Genomic DNA, 26,221 nt, shown 5'->3' on the forward strand with positions numbered 1-26,221 from the left:
ATTTTCCCCCCTTTACAATATATTTCTTTAAAAGTGCTGTGGTGTAAATTCCCGTTTTCCCGCCAAGACTTGACGTTTCATGTATGCCAGTCGGTCTCCACCCCCCACCCCCCAAAATACAGCAGGTTCTTCGTGGGGATCGAGAAAACGCTGCTATAGCCTTACTCAACTTCAGCAGGCCATAATGTGTCCTTGTGGAACTCCTGTTTTATTGCTGAAAAATTTATGGCTCTTTGGTTATCAGTACCAACCTTTGAAAAACACCACTTGCTGTTCTCAAGGTGTAATGGAATACGGATCACTTTTCAAGTGGAAAATAGCCTCAGTATGCCTGTGGTTCTTTGGAGTTTTTTTGGACTGGTGGACGAGTTGTTTCATAATTTTCCTGCTTGTGAGACTGAACTGAACAAGAGATCTGCTGCCTTTTCTGCTTTCATCTATGGACTCTGTTCCAAATAGGTAGTGTAACAAATGTCACAGCATTACATGGGTGTGAATGGTTTTAAAGAAATTTAAATCTCCTGTCAAAGTGGGCAAGAGCAGCATGGGACATGGCACATCGCTGCAGACTGTGTGGTAAAATCTTTTATCAGGGTGGAGGCTGGAGACTGAAATTCTGGGTTAAATCTTTGCGAGTTTGCTGGTTTAAATGGTATGTGCTGGTGCCCGTGATTTTTATGAGATTGCTTCTCGCAATAAAGCCAGAAAAGTGTTCTTTGTCTCGCACAGAACCACCACCAGTGGGGATAAACCCATTAAAACACTCTCACACATCGCCCTGTCTAGAACCACAGAGCAAAGCCTTTAATGTACGGATTGCGCATTAATGAACAGCCAAGCAGAGGCGGTGGTTGCCAGGAGCCAGCAAGTGGGAGAGCCAACAATATCAGTGTGGCGAACTTTGCACTCTGCAAAGTGTGAAGTGATCTTGGTGAAAGGAGTTTATTGCACAAGTGGATGTCTTTGATGCCTCAGCTTCTGCTCTAGGGAGCCAAAGCTGAGCACATCCAACTGTGCCAGTAGACAGTTCTGTTGAGACCCAGTGGCAATTTATTGTGTACTTGAGACCTAAACCTGGGTGCAAATCCTCTCAGTGCTGCATCAGGCCTAGGAGGCCATAGTATTGCGCATATATATAACCTAAAAAACCATGCACAGGCCTCTCTACCTGGTACATAAATGGTACATCTGGTTTGGATCACCTTGAAGTATTTTTACTGTGCAGCTGTAATATGCAGACAGGATTCTTTTCTGTCTTCAGAGGCTTGTCTGGAAATATCAGGTAGACCAGAATCAGCCTGGAATATCTACAAAATGGCTTAATATAAATCCGTTTATGTAATAGAGCTGTGGTGTCTGTTACCCAATATGGACATAACTTCTCTCCTAAATATGTGAACTTCAATTTCTTTCTGGGTAACACATACTTTTTAACAAATATTCTTCTTAAGCTGCCATGAAGAAATGGTGGTGTTGGTGTACCGTCCACCCCCCCCCCCAAGTGGAGGGAATTCTTCTTGGACTTCAAAAGGCTCAGGTTGATTCCTTTCTCACCCTCCCATAGAGATTTCCTGTTTCAGAGTCTTGAAAAATCTCTGTGCTCTGGAGTTGTGGATAAGGGTGTCCATGTCCGATAGCCTTTCAGGAGCTATTTGGCATTTTCTTTTGTGGTAAGGTATGAGAGATGTGATTGCAGATGTGAGAATTCAGCGACTTTCAAAATGGTGTCTGAATTCACATAGCATCTGAATCCGCCTACTGTGGCTTAGCATTAAAAATGGCCAGCGCAAATCAAGATTAGAAATGAGGCAATTTTTGAGTTGCGATTACTTTTCTGTTAGGATGCTCACTGAACAACCAGTCTTAACTTGGCGGTGTTGAACAACTGTCAGCTGAACCTGTCCCATTTGTTGTTACCTGGCATCTGCCATTATATTAGGCTTTAGCAGAAGGCAGAAGAGAAGGGACGCAGAGCCACTTCCATCAGCACCGCTGAGAGCCCAGCAGCTTCTTACTTCTCCTCTTCCTCAGTTTTTCTTCCCCAGCTAGTCATTGGAAGATCTTGCACTTGAGTTTGCATATATCCTCCTCCCTCTCAGTCCACTCTTCCTTTTGTGCTGTATCTTTTATAGATTCTACGCCTGCCTGTCTTGTAGTGATCCGTAAGCCACCAACCTGGGAGCCTTTCTTTCGCTCAAGAGTGGCATGAAAATTCTTTAAATTGATGAATCAATTGTTGAGTCTACAGGAGGTGTAGATTGAAAGATTGCCAGTGTCTGTCAAACCTTAATTTTCTACTGTGTGGGTTGTGCTATCGCACAATCAGTTTGGCTTTCGGTATGGAAGCCAATTTGTCCGTAGGATTCCTAAGAGCCCACACTCTGTGAAATGTATGCTTTCTTAATATGTCAAATGCAATGGGATCTTTAGAAAAGAGATTTTAATGCAGGGATGGGAAACCTGTGGCCTTCCTGATGTTTTGAACTGCGATTTCCATCATTATTGGCCATTGGCCATGCTGGCTGGAGATGCTGGGAATGGTTTTTCAAACTCCTGAGTTCCCCATTCGTGCTCCGCTGATTAGAGAGAGAGGTTTACATGTTTGTTCTGCAAACCTTCCTCTGCTACATTATACAGTGGTACCTTGGTTTATGAACTTAATCCATCCTGGAGTCCGTTCTTAAACCGAAACAGTTCTTAAACCGAGGCATGCTTTCCCTAATGAGGCTTCCCATTGCCGGTGCCTTTCCACTGTTTGGATTCTGTTCTTAGACCGAGGAAAAGTTCTCAAACCAAGACACTATTTCCGGTTTTGCAGAGTTTGTCAACGAAATCGTTCTTAAACCGGACTGCTCTTAAACCGAGGTACGAATGTACAAGTGCCTGCTCTTTCGCCCTTTCCAACTTCCTGTGAGTCCAACCTGTTCTTCCCTAACTACTTCTATCTTTAAATGGAAAGTAACACCTGCCTTCAAATTATGAAGGAATTGCTGCATTTGCACCATATATTCTGAGGTGCAGTAAACTTGCAGAAATTAGCCTTCAGAATGGCAGAATTCTGATCTTTGACTCCACATAGGTGAAGACCCTGCACTGAAGTTGAGTAACTGTTGAAAACTCTGATCCAATTCACACGTTAAACCAAACCTGGGCTTGTGCCCAAGTATACACTCAGCAGGGATACACTCCCTGATGAGTGTACCTACACGTCACACAGGATGACACTTAAACAACCCAGGTGTGCATCTTTAATGTGTGAAGTGGCCTAGAGGTGGGGGTGTTAGGCGAGCAATCCATTTCCTCCCTGCTCAAACTTGGCACGGTTGCTAGGAATCTCCGGAGGGCTAGTCACGATAGTCTCTTGCAGCAATAACGGCAAAGTTCCTTGAGGCGCCTTTAAAGACTTGACGGATTTTGTTGTGGTGCAAGTTTTCCTGGAATCGAGCCCACTTCGTCAGAGGGAAGTCTGAGGGAAGTGGGTGGCGGTTGACGAAAAGCTTTCGTTTTGTAATACGCCCGTAGGTCTTTACGGTGCCCCAAGACTGTTGGGAATCGGTGCTGTGGCGACACCCTAAAGTCACCACGCCGTGTTTGGGAACATGCCAGAGCAACCGTGGGGCTGGGAGCGTTGGGGAGAAATTGACAGTCAGAGGAGGACCTAACTTTGCTCTCCTTGCTCTCTTTCAGCTCAGCAAGCAAGGCTGTGCAGGCCTCTTGTGTCTTCTCCCCATTGCCACACTTCTCCGGCAGCTTTCATGTCCCCCCTCCCGACCACCTCTGCCCCCGGGGCCAGCCTGCTGTTCCTGTTGTGGCTGCACCGGCTATAAATTAGACTGCTGTGTGTTCTCAGGCCTATCTGCGCTGAAGTAGGGTAATTGCTCTGGACAGCTTTACAGTAGGGAGGTGTGAAGGGCCTGCTGTCTGTCTGAGCTTCGCGGAGGCAAGAAGTGAGGCCCAGGGAGTGCGGGGAGGAGGCGGTCAAGCGGGGGACGCTGATAGATTCCTGAATGCCCGGCAGTTGAGATACGGGCAACTGGACTGAGATAACTAATTGCAGTTGGAAACCTGTTGTTCCTGCTTTGCAGGAGCTGGAGGTGTTGCTTTGGGTTTGCGGGATTTGCTAGGAAATGGGCCTGTATCTTTCATTCCAAATAGCCAGGAACTGTGTGCTCCATGCCCTTGGTGCTGGGCTGGTTGCTCTGGTAAGGATGGGGTGGGTATATATTAATAAACATTCTCAGCAGGACCAATGGCACCTGCTGTTCCCACCTTGTGGGCTGCCTTCTGCAAGCCTGGAGAACGACTGCAAAATGCTCTTGTACTGTGAAGCGTTCTCAGCATCATCCTAGAGGTTTGCTGGCTTCTTGAAATGCACCCTTAGTTTTGATTTCAAAAGTCCTGCCCCCCCCCCCCCCTTGCTGTAATGTTGGCATCTGGGAGTGAGGCTTAAATACCCTTGCAAGGGCTTGTCGAGTAAATGGGCTTGCAAATGTAGAGTAAATGGGCTTGCTTGCAGTTGGTGCACATTTAAAGTTTTTGGTTAGCAGCCTGGTCAGCTAGAGTTGAATGGTAGGGTCAGTTCCTTTTTTCCTGCTTGCTGTGGCACAGATGTGCAGTTCAAGATGCGCTTTAGATTTGCCACACAAAGCAAGCTGGAAGAAATGTCAGCGTGCATCGCCGTGAGAAACCACCTTTTTAATTTGAAGACAGTTAAAAAAGTGAAACAACGCTCCTGTTCATATATGATAAAACAGTTCACAATAGCAGGAGCATCATAGGGACCTATATTGACATTTCATTTCCAACTTGCAAATGACTGATTAAATCGGTCATTTCCAAACCATGTGCTGCAGAAAACAAACACTGCAAAAGCTCTTGGGAGGAGCACAAAGTCCCCACTTTGGAGGAGGCTTCTCCCTATATATAAATGCATGAGTTGCTCGCTGCTTTGTGCTTTTCTCCTTCTGACTGAGAGTAGCGTTCAAACAGATGGCTCACCTAGAAATGTCAAGGGTGAGCTTTGAAATGAGTCACCTCTCAAAAGTTCATATTTTGAGAGCATTTAAACGCTGGAACCTGGACGCTTTTCAATTGGGGCCCAGCAGTGACAATCTTTGCATGGTGGAATGGCAAGCTTTTCCCCCTTTCTTCCACCATGGAAAGCGGAGGGAAGTGTCTGAACTGCCATTTGTCTCTGCTTCTCTCAGGAGCTACATTCACACATTAGTCCACCAGCCTCTTAGAGGATTGGGGTTTGGGTGCAAGCGCGGTGGGAGAAGTGTTCGAAATTAGCCGGGCGCATTTTGCACTTGGCTTTCGACCACTTGCGACCAAGTGAAGATGCCTGGGTTCCAGGAGGGCACCTGCCATCTCCACCATCGGCGGATCTTTGGATCTTGGCTGTTTTCACACACTAATATGCCATCCTGTAGAATCCTATCAGTTATGTTTTATCTGCACAATTGGAATGAATTTCTGGAACCAAATTGCTTCTTCTGTGCAGCTTGGGGAGGAGCAAAAAGAAAAAGAAAAGCAGCAGCAGGAGGCCCCATTAGCTAAAGTGGTGCTTCAGGTTCAGAACAGTTTCGGTTAAGAACTGACCTCCGGAACGAATTAAGTACTTAACCCGAGGTACCACTGTATATATGTCCCTGGATCAGATACCTGAAGAAGTGTGAATGCACACGAAAGGTTATACCCAGAACAAACTTAGTTGGTCTGTAAGGTGCTACTGGACAATTTTTTATTTTTTTATTTCGACTGTGTCAGACCAACACGGCTACCTACCTTAATCTTTTCTTCTTTTAAGTTCTCAAAGCTCTTAACCTAGCTCAAGGTTATCCTCTGAACTAGCCAGATTTTTAACTAAGAATCAATCACAGTCAGTCCATCCTTTGAAAAAAAAAAAAAAGGACTTTAGAACTACCTTACCCCAAAATGACAAGTAGACATTATGTTTTGGTGACTATAAAGGTAAAAAGGTAAAGGACCCCTGACAGTTAAGTCCAGTCGCAGACGACTCTGGGGTTGCGGTGCTCATCTTGCGTTTGTCCGCAGTTTTTCTGGGTCATGTTGCCAGCATGACTAAGCCGCTTCTGGCACAACAGAACACCGAAACCAGAGCAGAGCATGGAAACACTGATTACCTTCCCGCTGGAGTGGTACCTATTTATCTACTTGCACTTTTGAGCATGCCTTCGAACTGCTAGGTTGACAGGAGCTGGGACCGAGCAATGGGAGCTCACCCTGTCGTGGGGATTTGAACTGCCGACCTTCTGATTGGCAAGCCCAAGAAGCTCAGTGGTTTAGACCACAGCGCCACCCGCGTCCCCTGTGGTGACTATAACCTAGGTTAAAGGAGCCATTTGGTGCCTAGCTTATATACCTGAGTTTCTAACACTGGGTGGGAGGTGAAGGAGGGTGGCTGGAATGGCGCTGTCTTATACTCTTGTTGAGAAGACGTCATCTTTCAGAGTCTAGGGATGTGGCAGAAGGCTGTGTTGTGTGTACTGAAATCAGGAAGGCATTAAGAGTGTCCATTTTCCAAAGGAGGTGGTAAAGCTGTGATTCCCACATCATGTCAACAAAATGGTGTACAGTGGTACCTCGGGTTACATACGCTTCAGGTTACATACGCTTCAGGTTACAGACTCCACTAACTCAGAAATAGTGCTTCAGGTTAAGAACTTTGCTTCAGGATGAGAACAGAAATTGTGCTCCGGCGGCACGGCAGCAGCAGGAGGCCCCATTAGCTAAAGTGGTGCTTCAGGTTAAGAACAGTTTCAGGTTAAGTACGGACCTCCAGAACGAATTACGTACTTAACCCGAGGTACCACTGTATTACTAAATGGGACCACCCGTCTCTCATAGATTGCTGTTAAACGCCTGCTAGGCTGTGGTGTTTATGGCACCTGACATGTGAAGTTGTTTTGCATGTAATGTTTGGGTGCCAAGTTACCATTGTGTGCGTATTTGCTTAATGAGTTGGTTACATCACTTTTGTCGCCAAGGCGCTTGTGTTTTCCTTCTGGATATTAATTTGAAAAGACTGTGACGTTAAGTAAGCGTTCCCTGTGTCGCAATAGCACAGTTCTCCAGAGGCCTGTTAAAATGAGCCATATACTTGGATAGGTTTTTTTGTTTTTGTTTTTTAATTAAAACGTCTAAAGTTGCTAGTAATACATTTCTCTGTTTTATTTAAATATATCTGAACCATGCTGGAAAGGATGAATGTTTATTGTTAAATTAGCCCAATGCGTCTCAGCTTAAGTGTCCTTTCGAAGGACTTGTTTCTGTACAAACTGCTGGAAAAAAACATCAGTTTCAGAGACCTTGCAAGGCAAAAGCTCCTAAAGAGAAGGCAAAAAAGCTAGAAACAAATTAAAAACTCGTAGGTTTTATTTTTCATAGATTTGCCATACGTAGCAAATGAAATGTCAATATATGTCATCATAAGAAACCTCCTTGGTAGCCAGACATTGGATTGCAACTGATGAGGTCATCCTGTTAGTGCAAGGACTTCTGCTTGCACAAAAGGGCTTCCTCTCCTCTCTCTCCCCCCTCCAAATCCAGACAGAAGTGGGGACCCCCCCCAAACAGATTTATTTAGGGGTGGGGGAGTTACAAGGCGAGGAAGTCCTGTTGCACAGGCAGATGTCCTTGTACTAAAAGAACAAGTTCATTGGATGCATACAACCAGTGCTTTTTTTCTGGGCGAATGCAGGGGTACGCATACCTCTGTACATATTGTGAATCTTTGCACTTTTGTCCATTTACTGTATTTATTTTCCCTGATTTGAACTATAAAATGGTGGTTTTCTTGAGTCAAAATTAGAGTACCCCTAAACATTTTTTAAGGAAAAAAAATAGCTTTGCATACAACCCATTATTTATGATTGCCACCAAACCCTTCCCCTGTGAGTATATGGAGAATGTAAGTAAAGGCAGAAGTCTCCCACTGCTTAAAAGGGAAACCTACTGCTTCTTAGCTGCTTGGAAAATGCAGTGGACATAAGACCTGCAGGTTAAGGGTCTGTATGGTTGCTGGTTATCCTGCTCACCAAGGTGCAGCGGGGTTATTGGCAGGTGAACCTGTGGATGCTTGGAGATGACAGAGCTTTCAAAAATATGTCACTCTAGTTGAAATACGAAATAATGAAGTTTACAGATCTGCCTCCAGAGTCCTTCCATCTCATTCTGTGTTATGCGTAGATCAGCTTTTGCAGCTCGAGAGACATACAAGACAGTTCTCATGCTTGATCAAAAGGGCTCCCTATTGGCTTCATATGAATGAAGGAACTTGAAAAGGAGGCCCAATAATTTTTTTAAAAAGGCCTTTGGAAAGTGTATCGTTATAGCACTGGCTGCTAGTTGTTCTCAAATAAAGATTCAAATTTGCCATTGTGGTTTCCCCAGCTGTCTGAAAATGTGGGCAAGTTTTTGAGCAGCACGGATTTCTTTCATGAGAACAAGGTTGGGCAGCCCCATAAACTAGCTGTTCCATCTGCACTGCAATCTGGACCATTTGAGATCCTGTTCATTTGGGAACTTAGGCAATGGTCCATCTAGCCCAATGTTATCTGCACACCAGGGTTTCAGGCAGGGGTCTTTCCCAGTCCTACTTGGAGATGCCCGGGTTGGAATCTGAGACCTTCTGTGTGGAAAGCAGATGGTTGACCATTGAGCTGTAGCGCTTCCCATGTTCAAAACGTGGTGTGCCAAAGGGGACTGTAGGCATAGCTGCATCATGTGGTTTTGAACTGATGTGAGCACCCTTTGTCATTCTGGAGACTTAAGGTTGTATCCAACAAAGTTCTGCTTAGAGTAGAACTGAAATTATACTAGTCATGTCTGTTAATTTAAATGGGTCTTCTCCAAGCATGAGTCACGTTGGATACAACCTACATGGTTAGTTGAGAAACCACCATGTGCATTTCTTTCCCACCCACCCTATTTCTCATGTCTAGCTTCACTTCTCGTTGTACAAGTATATCTCACCTGTGTCGAAAATGAGACGTGTGTTCCAAGGGACTCCTAAAAACAGATCCAGACTAGAATTCCTATATTATCTTCCCACACAGTATTAAAATTTTGTGCTGCTGTGACTATCTCCCATGAAATCTGGGGTCTAACATCCTGCTGATTTTTTAATACTTATTTTAAACTTCCCAGTCCTGATCAGATATCAGAGAACAGCTGCAATGACAAACGATCTGTTAACTAATTTATGCTTGTGATATATACACCCACACACAGGTGTCGAGATCCCTCAAGGTATATCTATATTGCTATATATCAGCTTTGACATTTTTAAAATAAATGGATGACTCAATATAGAAAGGGCTGGGGAAGAGGGGGGAAGCCCTTGCATTCCTTTTTAGGTTTCCAAGCCAGTATTCAACTTCTGATCCTGCTAAATGGATCCTGTTTTAACTTGATTTATCTTATGCTGATGTGCTGCCAGGATTTTTTTTTTAAAAAACACAGTACTTTGAAGGAAGCAAAGGCACAAAATTCTCTACAAATTAGTTTGGGCTAAAATGAAATGTTAAATAGCTGGTAATAAAAGGGAAAGATTGTGATTCAGGAAAACCTGCCTTTCAAGATGGCAAGTTTTTCATTGTGTTACATGAGATATGACTACAGAGATGTGTGTGCAAGCTCATCTCACGGTTTTTTTCCAGTAGCTTATGCAGCTAACTTATGCTGGTTTTGTGTACGGTGGCATTGCTACTCTTTTTAAAAAGGAGGGGGAAGCAATAATTCCACAAAACGATTGGTCTGAACAACAGTGATCAAAGGGTATGTGGGGTGATTATTTTGTTCAGGGGAACTGGTATTCAGACTGTTAGCTGCAGTTCTTCTGAGTGTGTGTATTTATTTTTTAAATAAACTGTTAAGTATCTATGTGATATATATATATATATAATAAAACATAACATAACCAGGTATCCTGGTTTTATACCGGCATATAAAATAATAAAACGCAGCAACATAGGTACTGAAAACCAACTTTTAAAAGGTAAAGGGACCCCTGACCATTAGGTCCAGTCGTGACCGACTCTGGGGTTGCAGTGCTCATCTCGCTTTATTGGCCGAGGGAGCCGGCATACAGCTTCTGGGTCATGTGGCCAGCATGACTACGCCCTTCTGGTGAACAAGAGCAGCGCACGGAAACGCCGTTTACCTTCCCGCTGGAGCAGTACCTATTTATCTACTTGCACTTTGACGTGCTTTCGAACTGCTAGGTTGGCAGGAGCAGGGACCGAGCAACAGGAGCTCATCCCGTTGCGGGTATTTGAACTGCTGACCTTCTGATCAGCAAGTCCTAGGCTCTGTGGTTTAACCCACAGCGCCACCCGCGTCCCGAAAACCAACTTTAGGGTTCAGCAAAATATATACGTTTTCAGATGGCACCTAAAACAGATAAAGGTTTCATGAATTGGGGAGGAAAGGGTGTTTCCAACTGGGAGGGGGACCATGGAAAACTCCTACTTCTGGGTCACTGCCCTACAATAGTTGGTAGGGCATAAAACCACCAACAGACTCCCCCCCCCCCCCCCCGATCGTCCATAAGTGGTTGAGCAGGTCTGAATATGAGGTGGCTTTCAGATCCCTTGGTCTCAAGTTGCTCAGGGCTCTGTATGTCAATAACAAGACCTTGAACGTGGCCTAGTGGATAATTGGCAGCCAGTGTAGTTCCCTCAGCTCGAGAGTAATGTTTGTGTGTCCGGGTTCTCCACTCAACAACCTGGTCTCAGCCTTCTGGACCAGTCACGAGGGAAGTCCTACCTACATTGTGTTACCATAGTCCAGTTATGAGGTTACTAAGGCATGAGTTGTGGCAGAAAAGCTATCCATGTCCAACATAAATTGATGTATGTGTCTGTCTGTCTGTCTGTCTGTCTGTCTGTCTGTCTGTCTGTCTAGCTACCTATCACAGTGTTGCACTTAATCTGTTACCTAACTCCCATAATGCAAAGAATGAAGTTGATTAATGCAGACGTTGTTCATTATATTGCAGATAGGCTCATAAACATAAGATATATGACGAAAAGCCCCCTAAGGATAAATGAGTAAATGGAAATATATTAATCCCCTTTGGAAAAACAGCAACTGGGGAAAAAGTCACATTGGTAGTACCTTTGGAAGGTAAAGAACAGAAAGCTCAAAATGTATTAGTATACATATTAAGAAAATTCTTTTTCTAGTGTAACTCTATCTCTTCATGGAGCTTTCTACTTCTAGCGGTTTTTTTAATTCAAGGCTTTCTGGGGGGACCATCAGGGGGGTGGGATGAAAATTAGTAAGGTTCCTTACAATTGCCAATTTTCAGGATTCTTTAAATTGCCTGGTGCTTTATTAGTAATAAAAACCCACCACAACTGTGACTACATTATTGGGCATCGATTTCTGAAAAGGAGACAAGGTATACAGTTGTAGAAGCTGTACACCTCCATTTAAGACTGCCAATATTAGGGTTTCGTTTCTTAATCAGAGAAAATCACAACATACATGTTTGGTCATCAAAGTCCTGTTCATAATTGCGGAGAGAGAGAGAGAGAGAGAGAGAGAGAGAGAGAGAGAGTGCATGCTTTTAAGGAGACTGGGATTAAAACCTTGTACCTCCCCATGTGCCGTTTATTATGGTTTATTATGGTATGTGGTTTTCAGCATAAATCACGAGCAGCCAATCTGTACCACAAATGCAACAGGGACTAATGGTTTGTGGCATGCCTGGATGTGGGTGGGAAGGAGAGAGTTTACAGACCAGGGCCCCATCTGCACTATACATTTAAAGCGATACCATACCCCTTTAAACCGTCATGGCTTCCCGCCAAAGAAGAACTCTGGGTAGTGCTGTTTATTAAGGGTGCTGAGATTTCTTAAGAGCAGGGTTCAGCAAACTTTTTCAGCAGGGGGTCGGTCCACTGTCCCTCAGACCTTGTGGGGGGCCAGACTATATTTTGAAAAAAATAATAATGAACGAATTCCTATGCCCCACAAATAACACAGATGCATTTTAAATAAAAGCACACATTCTATTCATGTAAAAACACGCTAATTCCTGGACCATCTGCGGGCTGGATTTAGAAGGCGATTGGGCTGGATCTGGCCCCCGGGCCTTAGTTTGCCTACCCATGCTTAAGAGGCCCCTACTCCCCTCTCATAGAGCTACAGTTCCAGAGTGGTCTAATGGTTAATCCTCTTTCCCAGCAACTTCTGGAAATCGAAGTTCTGTGAGGGGAGTAGGAGTCTCGGCGCCTTTAACAAACCACACTTCCCAGGATTCTTTGTGGGAATCCATGACAGTTTACAGGGGAATGATGCTGCTTTAAATGAATAGTGCAAATGAGGCCCAAGACTATACTGGGGTTCAGGACTGTCTGAATTGGTACTGAAGAATGCACTAGCGTAGTGCTATCTTTGGTGTTAACTTAAGCTAGCTTTCACTGATACAGGCATTATGCACCCTGCCTGTGATGTTTAAAGTTACTTCTTCTGCATTGGTCTGCATTAGTTGCTAACATTTAGTTTATGTTTTAAATTATTGGCTTTATCTGTTATTGGGCACCCTTGGAACTTCTCCTGGCGTTCTCAAGTGGGGTCGAAATACTCAGATGGTTAGGTAAGTGATGAGGCCTTCATGGTGTGGAGCACCATGAGGAGGAGCAAAGTAGGGTTTTAAATCTTGTCATATCTGCTGCAGGTACTTTTTGTCTGATTTCTCCTCAATGCTCAACGACCGCTATGTCCATGCCTTTGAAAGCAAGAGCAACAAATCCAAAAGCCTGGGCTTACCATGGTTTGTGAACCTCATGGTTTGATTCTGACAAAACAAGCCACAACCCGTATGCCATGGTTTGTCCTCAGTTTACCGCTCATGGTTTGTCTTTGGGGAAAACAAACCGCCAGTGCTGGTTCACGTCCCACAGCAAGGCCAGGCTTGTGGTTATTGCTTCTGACTCCAGAGAGGTAAGAGGGAATAGAGAGTGATTTGGCAGCATGCAAGCAGCACAGTGCCTTGTCCGTGGTAAGCCAGGCATAGGCAAACTCAGCCCTCCAGATGATTTGGGACTACAACTCCCATCATCCCTGACCACTGGTCCTGTTAGCTAGGGATGATGGGAGTTGTAGTCCCCAAACATCTGGAGGGCCGAGTTTACCTATGCCTGGTGGTAAGCTGTGGTTTATGGCTCACCGTGAAGCATTGGACAACATTGCTGCAGGCCCGCAGATGTCCTAATGAAACCTTTTAAATTTCAACATCATACACCACAACAAAGCCTGGATTAGGTTGCAGAATAGAGGGAGAGATGAAAATCAGGCCTATTCTGTTTCCTTGGTTGAGAGACCAGCTGCCTTTGGCCATCTCTGAACCTGTTGCTTAGTGGCTGCCCTTCCATTTACAGTATCTGATCTGTTTCTACCCTAGCTGGTCATTATAAGAACTGCCGCTTTAAGAACTGATCCCTGAGCTTGCTTTCCCCCCTTCCTCTTTTTCCTTTTTTCCCTCCGTGTTTGTGTCTTTTAGAGTGTAGGCGGAGACTGTCTTCGTAAGCTGCTCTGGGTGCCTTCTTTGGCTAAAGAAATTGGGGTAGGAAGTCTTAAATAAATAGAAGGAGTGACACGTTCCAAATGAGAAATTGCCTGCATTGGCACACATAAACAAACAAAGTCAAGTCATCAAGCAGTACTTATTGATTTAAAGTGTTTCTGCCGCAAAGTGACAGGCTAACAAGCTGAGAGAAGTCAAAGCAAAAGGATGAAGCCATGAGAACGCAGCGACAAAGAGCAAGTCAATCACAGTCAGCCTGTCTTTTATTACGGCCATAAGATCTGTTCAGGTTGAAATAATAGACCACAAATAATACGGAAGAAAAGCAACAAAAAGTGCTGCATTTCCAGTTTAGTTAATGCTGGCAATCAGCTGAGCTCTTAAGTGCATAACATTTTTTTATATAAAAAAAGGCAGTCACTTCCTTGGTAATATATGGGACTTTATCTGATATCCTGTCTTGGCAGAAGCTTTGGCATGCGGCTCCCAGAGGATTTGATTCAAGGCAATGCAGTCCTTGCAGCCAAAAAGGTCAGCCATTTCTCTAGCAAAGTGTACATAAGCTCTTACCTGGATGCCTCAGTGAAGGGTGAATTATAAGGTGTTTTCAGTTAGAATAAAAAAGCACCATATTAAAGGTGCAGGTGTTACTAATTTCAGGGACTCCCACCTTAAACGGATGCAATCTGTATTGGAAAAACAAATCAAAGTGGTACCAGTTGCTAACAGTAATGCTAACAAAAACTAAGCTCCTAAAAACTACAGCCCATCTGCAAAAAGCCATGGCGGGCTTGGCAGCCTTCGTCTGATGCTTTTGGTAATCGGAAGAACCTCAGTGGGAGGGAGTTCCATAGTTCCATAGCCACCACTGAAGCAACTTTGTCACTAGTTGCCTTGCCTGCAGAGATGAGAACAGCTAGAGCGAAGGGCCTCTGAAGATAATCACAGCTGCCAGTCAAGCTGAGAACGCAACAAGAAAGCATATTTATAGTTGTAAAACTTCAGCGAGCTGTTTTCACGAATCTTGTTTACAAATACAACCCTTCCCCATAGGTGTTGTGAATTTTAATCGATCTTATTTTGTGAGTTTTTTTCATTCCACTCTTTTTTTTCCCCTGCGGAGGGGAGGGAGGCTCAAGCGAGACCTTTCTGTATTAATAGCTAACTAAGACCAGAAAGAGAGAGAGAGAGAGAGAGAGAGAGAGAGAGAGTGTCGCTCCCAGAAAGATGAATAAACACTCCTAGTAAGTACAGTGCCTGCTCTCGAAAAGGGTAATAATGATTGATTGCTTTGCGGTTTCACTTTCACAGAAGTCCATACTCAGTGATTGGAGAAAAGTTTGGCTGGGGCCACAGTTCTAACTGAAGACAATAGCTTTATTCCGACTTGCCAGTGTTGTAACGATTAAACTATGCTTTGTGCAATAAATTTATTTGCAAAGTAGGTGGCTTCGTTTTGTTCTTGTGGGGTTGGTTGTTGGTTTGGATATCTTGGTTTGTTTTTAACATACGGATCAGACATCCTGTCTGCTGACTTTGGGGGTAGTTAACATTGCAGCTTCTGCACAATTAAAACCCAAATGGTCCAGCTCCTCTCCCCTCCCTATTTTCCCTCCTGAACTGTGTCACTATTTATGATGCAATAGCGGGTAATCCGGCAAATTTCTTTTTATGTAGAGGTTCATGGTGGAAAGCAGCTTTCTGACAGATATTATCAGCATTGTTCTTTACCTTTTGGAGCAGAGCTGCAACCGATCCAGGTTGCTGGGTACTTTGCAAACTGAATGGGCATGCAGCAGGGAGGTTTCTGAATGGGCTTTCCTTTATTAGCTTTGCTGATAACCCCAACCCCGCCCCCTCCCAAGTTCCTCATCCTGTTTGCCAGTCATCACTGGGTGAATAGAAATCATTTTCTTTAGGCAATGCAGATTAACAGAACTAGCAATTTTTCACTTTATTTGCTGCAATTAAGAACGGGCAAATGTATGCCTCTGTTCGCCGCACAATGGAGTCTTTGACTCTGCTCTGGTTTCTGAAGCAGAGGAGCGTGGCGTCCTGATGAGATGTCTTTTGTAGCTCGCAGTTAATGGCAGCCTATGTTTAGGGCTGTTATATTGTGAGCAAAACAGGAGATGGAAGGTCTCTGGTAGTATAATCCCATGCCTACTTTTTCTTAGGTTTGCCTGTAAGCCTCTCTCTTTGGTCTTGCTTTGTCCTCTTGGAGTGCAGAATCATAAGGCATTTTGCTCTAAAGATGCACCTGTGTTTCAATGGGTTTCACTTGTTCCTTCTAGAGAGCCAGTGTGGTGGAGTGGTTAAGAGCGGTAGTCTCGTAATCTGGGGAACCGGGTTTGCGTCTCCGCTCCTCCACATGCAGCTGCTGGGTGACCTTGGGCCAGTCACACTTCTCTGAAGTCTCTCAGCCCCACTCACCCCACAGAGTGTTGTGGGGGAGGAAGGGAAAGGAGAATGTTAGCCACTTTGAGACTCCTTAAAGGGAGTGAAAGGGGGGATATCAAATCCAAACTCTTCTTCTTCTTCTACAAACCTTACTTGCTCCTATACAAAATTCTGCCTACCTATACACAAACACATACAATTTTCATGAACCCTGACAGATAGAGTGTCTGAGCCCTAGTGACAGATCATCAAGGTAGCAAGCGAGTGAGTAAGCTGTGCTCAGTGGAAGAGTACCTGCTTGTGGTACGCAGAAGGTCCCAGGTTCAATCCCTAGCAGGTAAAGGTAAAAGGTAAAGGACCCCTGGACAGTCCAGTCAAAGGCGACTATGGGGTTGCGGCGCTCATCTCGCTTTCAGGCCGAGGGAGCTGGTGTTTGCCCACAGACAGCTTCCCGGGTCATGTGGCCAGCAGGACTAAACTGCTTCTGGCGCAACGGAAACCAGAGCACACAGATAGACATTTACATTCCTGCCACAGTGGTACCTATCTATCTACTTGCACTGGTATGCTTTCAGACTGCTAGGTTGGCAGGAGCTGGGACAGAGCAATGGGAGCTCGCCCCCTCGTGAGGATTCGAACCGCCAACCTTCTGATCAGCAAGTCCAAGAGGCTCAGTGGTTTAGACCACAGCATCATCCGCATCCCTAGCATCTCCAAGTAGGTAGGGCTGGAAAGAGACCCCCTTCTGAAATCCTGAAGACCTGTTGTCAGTAAGTGTTGACAAGATGGACCCATGGAGCTAGATTGACCAATGTTCTGTGTATAAGACAGCTTCCTCTATCCAAGGCCTGCCAGATCAGACCTAAGGTCAATTTAGTCCAGCAGCCTTTTAGCTATTGTGACAAGTAGTCATTGAGGCCTTATCCTCCAGGAATTTGGCCCGATTGGCACCATACATTTAAAGTACACACAAAACGCGTTTAAAGTACATCTTCCCCCAAAGAACCCAGGGAATTAGTTTATTAAGGCTTCCTAGGAATTGTAGCTTGGGGGTGGGGGTGGGGCAAGCTACATTGGAATGTGCTTTAAATGTAAGGTGTGGATCTGCGCTAAGTCTAATCTACATTTTGGTGACCATCTTTGGTTCCCGTCTTGTGGCAGTAAGTTCCATATCTGAACTATGTGCTGTTTTAAGAATACAGTCCCAAACACTTTTTAAATCCTCTGATAAGTGGAAGAGAAAATGAATCAGATACGGAAAAGGCCAGGGGGCGGGGGGGGGGGAGATTCTGTAGGATACTGGAAAAGGACTATATGAAACAGGACAATGGATGGAATTGAAACTTCTTTCTTGCTTGCCATCCACATATTCAGGGATATTTTGTTAGTAAAAAGTGAAGCATTAGCTCTACTTCAACACAGGCTTTCAGAAGCTCTGGTTGTGGATTCATTCCACTGGACTAGACTGGAGGAAGTCATTTTATCCATAGACTTTATTGTTCTCCAGTCCCAAAGTTCCTAAACCAGTTTTAGAATGACAGGACCTATTCTGGGTTGGATCAGATGCCAATCAGTTTTTTATTCTTTCTTTCGTGCTCAATGTGCAGCTACCGAGGGGTGGGGCAGCCAATGCCATCTCACTATGCCCTCTTTTATGCTTGGATCCATAGTTACATGTTTAATACAAAAAAGGAGACTCGCAGTTTTGCACTGAGTCCTTTCCCCCCTTGTAATCAGTGTGCATCTGTTTATTGTGGGATTAGCGTTTAAGCACTGAGCTGGCTAGTATAAATGCAGGAAACCGCAGGAAAGTGCATTGCAGGATATTGGGGGAAGAGGAAAAGCAGCAAGTTTATTTTCTAAGGCGAACTTTCACCAGCCTGACTATTTCATGTACCTGATTACGTGATGTAACTTCGAACCAATGTTAGGGTCTAAAATGTATTGAGCACCAATTCTTTTCTTGTTACCCTGCAATTTCCAACAATTCAGATTTGGCCAAATTAGGTAACTTCTCCCCATGAGCCGATCTGTCTTAAATTCTGCACACAGAATCTTTTTAGGAAACTTTTCGAGGGTAGCTTGTTCGACTACTGTATGCTACACATTTTTTTTTATTATTTGACAAAAGGCATGCTTGCTTTCCCTACAGCTTCCCCTTTTCCAATTTTACCCTGCAGTAGGGAGTGGGAAAGGGAATTTATACCTGGCCTCTCTGAATCTGTGAACGGGTTTAATAGGCTTGACGTTCAGCCACAGTCTGTTTCGAAAAAGCTTTTCCAAGAAGGGGTTCTTGTTGGCTTTCCACTATGCGCTTGTCCCTTCATAAGCAACTCAGTGACTTCCCCTCCCTTGTTCCATTCAGATCCAGCCATGTGTGCACAGTGCTCTGTTTTGCCATGCTTAAAGCATCTGCAAGAGATTGTTTTTTGGGGTTGGGTGGGGTGCCTATTCAGTAAAGCTGCAGACTAGGCAGCTATCTTTCGACAGATTAGCCGGAGGAATTTCTATTGCGAGATTTTGATTGTTCAAGGGCCCTTTGGTTCCTTTTGTGTGTGAAACGGTGAAAAGTTGTGTTAGGACAAAGGCTGACAAAGTGTTTAATGAAAGCTGCGTTTGGCATTAGCAGACATTCCTAGACTTTCCCCCCTCCCCCTTTGCTGTCTCTCTTCTGTTAGCAAAAGGTGCCAAAAAGTTTTGGATAAAGTGTGCTGAATTAGCAATGACGGGTACATGTCTGTGAGCTAATCTGATGAAACCTTCAACTTGTTGAGTCAAAAAATAAATCCAATAGAACTATGACTTTATGGATCCATGCATTTTGTACAAGAAATACAAGATATGAGATCTGTGTGTGTCTACATGCTGTATTGAGTTCCTGGTTTTCTCCAAATGAAAACTAAAAGAGATAAATTCATCTCATACTGTAATTACTCATAGGAATCCAGGGCATATAGAATTAGCTCTTTTGTTATTGGCATAATTTTATGTAGAAATTCTGCAGAAAGATATGACAGTCTTTTTCTTCCAAGAATCCTTTTCAGTCATGCCACTATTTCATTCCCATTTTACAGACTAGAACCTGGGTCTGGGAGGCTTAATTTGATGTTTTTTACTGCTTTGCTTTAGGATTGTTATTCCCCCTATGTTATTCTAACTGAGATCAGGACATCTAATTTTAGTAATATATAAGTAGGCAAATGAATAAAGAAGCCCCTCCACCTTTTTATGGGAACAAACAAACATTTCTGTTTCTTTTGGAAACTTGGAGCTTAATGAAGTCATTCAGATCTGTGAGACATATGAATGAAATTGCAACTCTCGGAACATCTGTTATTACTTACACAAGTGTGTCTCACTCTTTTCTCATGTTGTGCATTCTTTTGGGGAGAATTATTGACTCCAGGGCTGATATGCTCCCTTACCTGCCCATTTCCCTCTTTGTCTCACTGACGAGCTCAGACTTGACTTTGTGGTGTGTGCATATGCATTTGAGGAAGGCATTCTTTGTCATCGTAATCTGGATAAATTGCGTTTTTTGTTCACTCTCATTTCTTGGGATGTATTGATTTAGGTTTCAAAGCACCTTGGAGTAATTGGGTGTCTTTTGTTACATATAGAAATTTCTCTGAATTCTGCTAGCCATGGTGTCTGTGTTCTACCTCCACTGTCAGAGGCACTATGGCTTTGTAAACCAGTTGCTGGGGAAAGTGCTGTTGAGCTCCAGTCCTTCTGGTAGTCTTTCCATATGCCTCTGGTTGGCCACTGTGAGAACAGAATGCTGGACTAGAGGGGCCTTGGGCCTGATCCAGCGGGCCATAATAGTGCTGCCTGCTTCCAGCCTGGAGAGGAAACCCAGTCCTTTACATGAAGTATGGATGGGATGGGGGGGGGGGGAAATGACATGCGCAAATCCCCTGCTTTGAGCCAGCTTCTGGCATTAATGCTGGTGTAATGGATTTCCATTGCAATGTGATTTAAAACAACAACGGCAGCACCCACTGTTTGGCACCTGGGATGTTATATATTTTTTAAATAACGCTAGATATGCACGTTTGTTTCCTGCACTTGATAAGGCAGAAATGCAGGGTGAAGTTGGGAGTTGTAACCAGAAGGCAGAATGCAAGATTAGGCTGCAGTCTACTTAACATTTCATTCTGGTGGATCAACATTTTGCAAAATAACTTGCGTTTATCAGTTCTGAAGATACCTAATACTGAAGCTAGTTGCTTATCCCTTAACCTTGCTTTCAATCATCCTTGCTGCTCTCTTTTTTTTCCTGCTGCCCTAGTCTACAAGGATTTATTGTTTCATACCAGGGGGAATAAGACTGGCTCAGAATGTCACACTTAACAGAAAATCTGAAGTTATGCTGTCACTGGCCAGACGAAAAGGATGTAGAAGGTGGAGAAAAGGGACTGACTTGAAAGTACACACACAAGAGGTTGCCAGGGGGATAGCCACCACTCTTTCCCTGGTGGAATTAAAAGCCTTTCCTTTGGAAATCTAACCCCTAGCTTTTGTTATGGCTGACCAAGTTAGTTGAGGTAGGGGGGGAATTAACCTTGGGTACAAATTCAAGTAGGTGGCACAGGAAGTTGCAGGAGTAGTTTGTGTGGTGGCTTCCAGATGCTGTTGGACTACAACTCCCATCATCTTTCACTATTTGCCATGCTGGCTGGGAGATGGGAGATGGAGTCCAGGATCATCTGGAAGGGAACCACATTGGCTATCCTTTGAGTCAAATGCTTGTATTAAACACTTATCTTTGAGTAAGCAGCACTGGACACAGGGGGATTCATGTCTAAGTAATTACAGACATAGGATTGCATTGGTTCATAGACAGACCCGCATGCACGGTGGTTTTTTAGAGCTAACATTAGAACCCTTCACCTCTGCCCAAGCCCGTTACAGTTGAAATTCATTATAGTGTTGAAATTAAGAGTGGCTCAATCTTTGTCTCAGTCATGTCATGATTGTGCAGCTTTTAATATAGATAGATGATAGATTGAAAGATAGAAAGATAGAAAGATAGAAAGAAAGATAGAAAGATGATAGATAGATAGATAGATAGATAGATAGATAGATAGATAGATGATAGATAGATATAGATAGATAGCAAGCAAAATTCTGGTTGGTTCCAGCATACTAATGAGAATCTTTTCCTGTATGCCTGCTGTCTTTAAGGTAGATGGTGACAGTCTTTCAGTATCTCCTGCATGCTATGCTCTGACAGTGAAATCATGTAGTTTATACCTTTGTCTTTGGTCTTCATTGTGGTAGAAGTTTGATGGATGTCTGGCCGACTCCCCCCCCTCCCCGCTGGAGATGATTACCTGAAGTTAAATGGGCTTATCACCAGGTCAACAGTTCTTAAGGAACGCAGATGGGAAATAGCTGATGTTCTAACAAAAATATGCGGCCATCACAAAAATTGGTGTCCTTGATGGGAGCACTGGAAAGTTGCCAATGTAACACCAATTTTTTAAAAAAGGTATTTGCAGAGAGCCTGGAAACTGCGAGCCTGTTTTGTCTGATGTCTGTCCTGGGTAAATGATGGAAAGCATTATTAAAACAAGAATTTTGAAGTACATAGAAGAAATGTCATTCTGGGAAAGAATCCACATGGCTTTTGCCTCTCCAACCTTTTGGAGTTCTTCTCCATAGAAGGGGTTATTTGGTAGATGTATTTGTGGACTTGTTGAAAGCTTTTGACAAAGTCCTGTCATACTGGGCAGTAGGTAAACAGTCCACAAATACGTCTATCAAGGGCTATCTGCCATGGTAGCTAAATGGAATTTCATTCAGAGGAAGTCAGTCTTTCAATACCAGGTACCAGTGTGGGAGGCAAAGACCTGCTTGAGCCTCCTAAAAGCTTTAGGATGTCCACCTTTGGTAGTATGTTGTTGGACTAGAAGGACAATTTTATCTGATCTAGGCAGGACTCTTAGGAACATAGGAAGTTGTCATATATGTCATTATGCTCTTGGCAGCTTCACAGCTGCATGATCATGCTCCCTTCGGTGAGAGACTTGAGACCTTTTCAGAGAGAAGCATAAAGACTTTTTAAAATGTTAGGCTTAGCTTTAGGTGGCTGGGTATTGAACCGGTTTCAAATAACGGAGCCTGCTTCTCCACCTGTTATGTAGAAGGGCCAATCTGGTGAGCAGAGTGCATTTTCCTCCTGTGTGCACTCACAGGTAAATCCCCGTATATAAAACACTGCTAACTAATCTTGCTGTGCAAGCCCTTAATAATTAAAATTGCCACATTTTTGCTGAGTGAAGTGACTGCCAGGTATGCTGATTTGACTGTCTCTTTATTTTTAACAGAAACCTGAGCCACAACAAGTTGACGGAGATTGATCCTTCTGATTTCTCTAACCTGCCAAACCTACGGGAAGTGTAAGTATTTCCTTCAGAAAGGACTTTAATCTTGGCTTCTCCCCTCCCCCCCCCCCGCGCCGCCTTCACTTCGATTCTGGCTGGGATGGCAGCAGCAAAATGTATACTTTCCCGTGACATGCTTTCATTGTATTGCTAGCTTGCATCAGCAGATTAAATCTGAGCCATTGTTTTTCTTTCATACTGTACCTGTATGCTTTTTCTTTTTTAATTAAGCAGTCAATTAGCAGAACACAACATCTCAATTAAACCACAATACATTTATTGGAAATCATTGATGTTTTGTCTGCCTCCTTTTGTCTCTACCCCACTCTGCCTGTGCATTTCATAAGTTGGAATCAGCCAGAGTAGTTCAGGTAACCACACCTGGCTGTGTGGATGCACTTTCATCTGGCAAGGCGGAATGGGCTCAGCTGTGACATCTGATGCTAACCTCTCTCCCCCCCCCCCCCGAATCTCTCGGGGAAACAAAGGTGTAGTGTACTGTACTACAGAATTATTAACTCGTTCTCCTCCCACCTTCTGTTTGCTTGTCTGCGAGACAAGGTGGAGATTTTGGCTTTAGTGGCATGGTGGAAAGATTGCCTTGGCACCAGTTTGTGGTAGTGGAAGCCAGGAAAGAAAAGAGAAATGTTAAGCTTGCTTGTAAAAGTTTATTCCCTTACCAGATCGTGGTCCATTTCTCTTACTGTAGCTTATATTCAGGTGGAAGGCTGTGGAAAAGGCATTAGGTTTATGTAAGGAAGGGCTGTACAGTGGTACCTTGGGTTAAGAACTTAATTCGTTCTGGAGGTCCATTCTTAACCTGAAACTGTACTTAACCTGAGGTACCACTTTAGCTAATAGGGCCTCCTGCTGCCGCTGTGCCGCTGCCGTGCAATTTCTGTTCTCATCCTGAAGCAAAGTTCTTAACCTGAGGTACTATTTCTGGGTTAGCGGAGTCTGTAACCTGAAGCGTCTGTAACCTGAGGTATCACTGTAGCTCAGTGGTAGAGCAATTGCCTTGCATGCAGAAAGTTTCAGGTTCAATCCCTGACAGCCCCAAGTAGGTCTGGGAATGTCATAGAATTGTAGGATTGTAGAGCATCTATGACAGATGGCCATCCAAACCTCTGCTTAAAAACCTCCCACCTGAAACTTTGGAGAGGTGCTGCCAAACCACCATAGACACATTGCGCATGACCCAGGGAGGCCACTTAAATTCAGCACCCACATGTTGAGCTCTTGCTGTCTCTCCCCTGTCACCTTTAGGATCACTTATGCAGGGATGGGGAACCTGCATCCCTGCAGATGTTGATGGGCTACAGCTCCCATCATTCCAGACCACTGGCCTTTCCGGGTGAGGCAGATGGGAGTTGGAAGTCCCAACAGCTTCTGGAGGGGCGCAAGCCAAGTTTTGACAGCCATTGATGTGCAGCATAGGAAGCCATCCTGAACATTACAGGACCAGGGTGTGGGTGTGTGTCACCTGAATGTGGAGGTAATTGTCTTTGCCATAGTACCCCTATATGGCGGTAATATGGGGTTCTAGCGTAAGGAAGCACAGTGTTCTGTTTCATAGATGAGAAAAAAACCATGTTTGTTCATATATATATATATATAGAGAGAGAGAGAGAGAGAGAGAGAGATTTGATTTTCTGCTATCAATTTTTAAAAGAAATGAGTAGCAAATTGAGTAAAGCTTCTTTCCCAAACATTTCTCTTTTTACAAAAAAAGAGAGAGAGTAAAAATAAATAAATAAATCTAAGTGCCTTTCAGCGAATCCTCAAGAGAACTGTGCTATTTTTGAGCAGGATCCATTTCAGCATGACATTAGCCTGGCAACTGGGCTGTAAATATTTTATACTGAGTGGCACTCCCACCTCCCCTTCTTTACCGCACAGAAGAGCACGATCAAAGGGGCTAGAGAAGACAGCTTCCAACCAGACAGCTAGTGGTCACCTTTGCTTGCTTGCGAACGTGTGTTTGGTTTTTTTTTTTTTTTTTGAGGGACATTGGAGACCAGATGCTAAAGCCACTTACCCAACGCACTTTACAGCAAAACGTCTTGTTGGAACAATGTAAAATAACAACCAAGGTCTTGAAACCGTTTGTTTTCGTGGCCCAAGCTCTAGGATATATGGGAGATTGCCACGTTCTGACAAAAATGCAGACCGACTCCCGGTGCTCTGCACCACCAGTCTCCTGTTTGTCAGATGCAACTAAAATCCTCTCCACTTCTGTAGCCTCCAACAATGAAGCCGTTTGACCCAGTCAGAAGCGCCATACGTGCTGTAGTGCTCACATGGAGCTCCTCCACAAACAAGGTTCCCATATACAGGGGTACCTTGGGTTACATACGCTTCAGGTTACAGACTCCGCTAACCCAGAAATATTGCTTCAGGTTAAGAACTTTGCTTCAGGATGAGAACAGAAATTGTGCTCCAGCGGCATGGCAGCAGCAGGAGGCCCCATTAGCTAAAGTTCTGCTTCAGGTTAAGAACAGTTTCAGGTTAAGTATGGACCTCTGGAACGAATTAAGTACTTAACCCGAGGTACCACTGTATTTTGATTTTGTGTGTGTGCGCATCCCTTAGTGCACAGTTGCTCCTTTTCACAGACAAGGACGTCTGTATGGCCAGAGGAGCTGCATCAGACCGCTGGGCCATCTAGTTAGCCACACTGGTCTCGCAGGGGCCAGGCAGATGCTTGTGGAAAGCCCGCAAGCGGAGCCTTAGTGCAACATCAATCTCTTCCTATTTGTGATTCCTAGTAACCTGTATTAATTGTCCTACTACCTCTGGCAGAGGAGGTAGAACATAGCCATCGATAACTGCCTCCTCAGTAAAATTGTTTAATCCTCTTTATTTAAAAGCCATCTGAGTCGCTGGCCATTACTGACTCTCGTCGGATTGAATTCCATAGTTTAATTATGTTTCATGAGCAGAATGTATAATGCATACACCTGCAAGGGAGAGCTGGATTGAAGCAACAATGTCTTTAAAACATTATTTGAGCAGTTACTGAAAATTGGTTACGTGGTTCGGGACACTGTGCACTATTCCCAGGGTTTCCAAACCTGTGGCGGTTCTTGGGGCAGTTTCCTTGACTTAGAAGAATTGGTTCGCATTAGCACAAGCCCATTTTGATATCCCAAGCAGGATTTTTGAGTGCTAAGTTTCTGAAGGATCTATTTATTTGTTTATTTCATAAAATTAATGTAGCGCTTTTTAAGCACCAAGCTTCTGAGGGAGTTATTTGTTTCTTTTGTTTCTTTTATAAAATTTACACACCGCTTGATTGTTTAAAAAACCCTCAAAGCATAAAGATTAAAAAGTAAAATCAAGAAAAAAATCACAACCGCACTTTCAACCGTATGATAGTTAAAATACTAAAACAGATTTAAATTGCCTCAACTTTCTAAGCATCTGGACAGGCTTGTCTTAAAGAGATTAGGGGGAAAGAGACTTGAAATTTGTTTACATGAGGCCTTCATTCTCTCTTTCTTCAGACTTATCTCCCTAGAGCTTTTAGGATATCATGAGCCATAAATCCAAACAAACAACTTTTAAGCTATGTGGATCTGAAAACCTAAAGGGTAAATAAATGAGAACCAAATATGCATTTCCTTGTTAGAATTAGAAGCTCTAACACATTCTGAGGCAGAAAGTCAAAATATTTCCTCTTGATTCCTCCACCGCTGCTCTCCATAATTGCTGGTCAGAGGGTGAAGGCCAGGAAATTTAGGCAATTTTCAGTCTGCCAGACAAGCAACTGTTATTATGGTAATTAATTGACTAATTCGACACACAAACAAGGGGTTTTTAAACCAAGAACAGAGCATGCTATGTGACCCAGATCAGCTTTCACTCCACTCAC

At 43.9% G+C, this 26,221-nt stretch overlaps 1 protein-coding gene across 1 annotated transcript in view; it reads left to right on the plus strand.

The window, feature by feature from the left end:
• Positions 1-26,221, plus strand: part of LRIG1 (leucine rich repeats and immunoglobulin like domains 1) — a 136,435-nt gene that overhangs the window by 42,241 nt on the left and 67,973 nt on the right. Inside the window, exon 2 of the mRNA XM_079958700.1 lies at positions 22,291-22,362. Coding sequence (XP_079814826.1) covers positions 22,291-22,362 — 72 coding nt within the window. The remainder of the gene's footprint in view (positions 1-22,290; positions 22,363-26,221) is intronic.

Source organism: Podarcis cretensis (genome assembly GCF_951804945.1).
Source record: "Podarcis cretensis genome assembly, chromosome: 2".
Classification (NCBI taxonomy): Eukaryota; Metazoa; Chordata; class Lepidosauria; order Squamata; family Lacertidae; genus Podarcis; species Podarcis cretensis.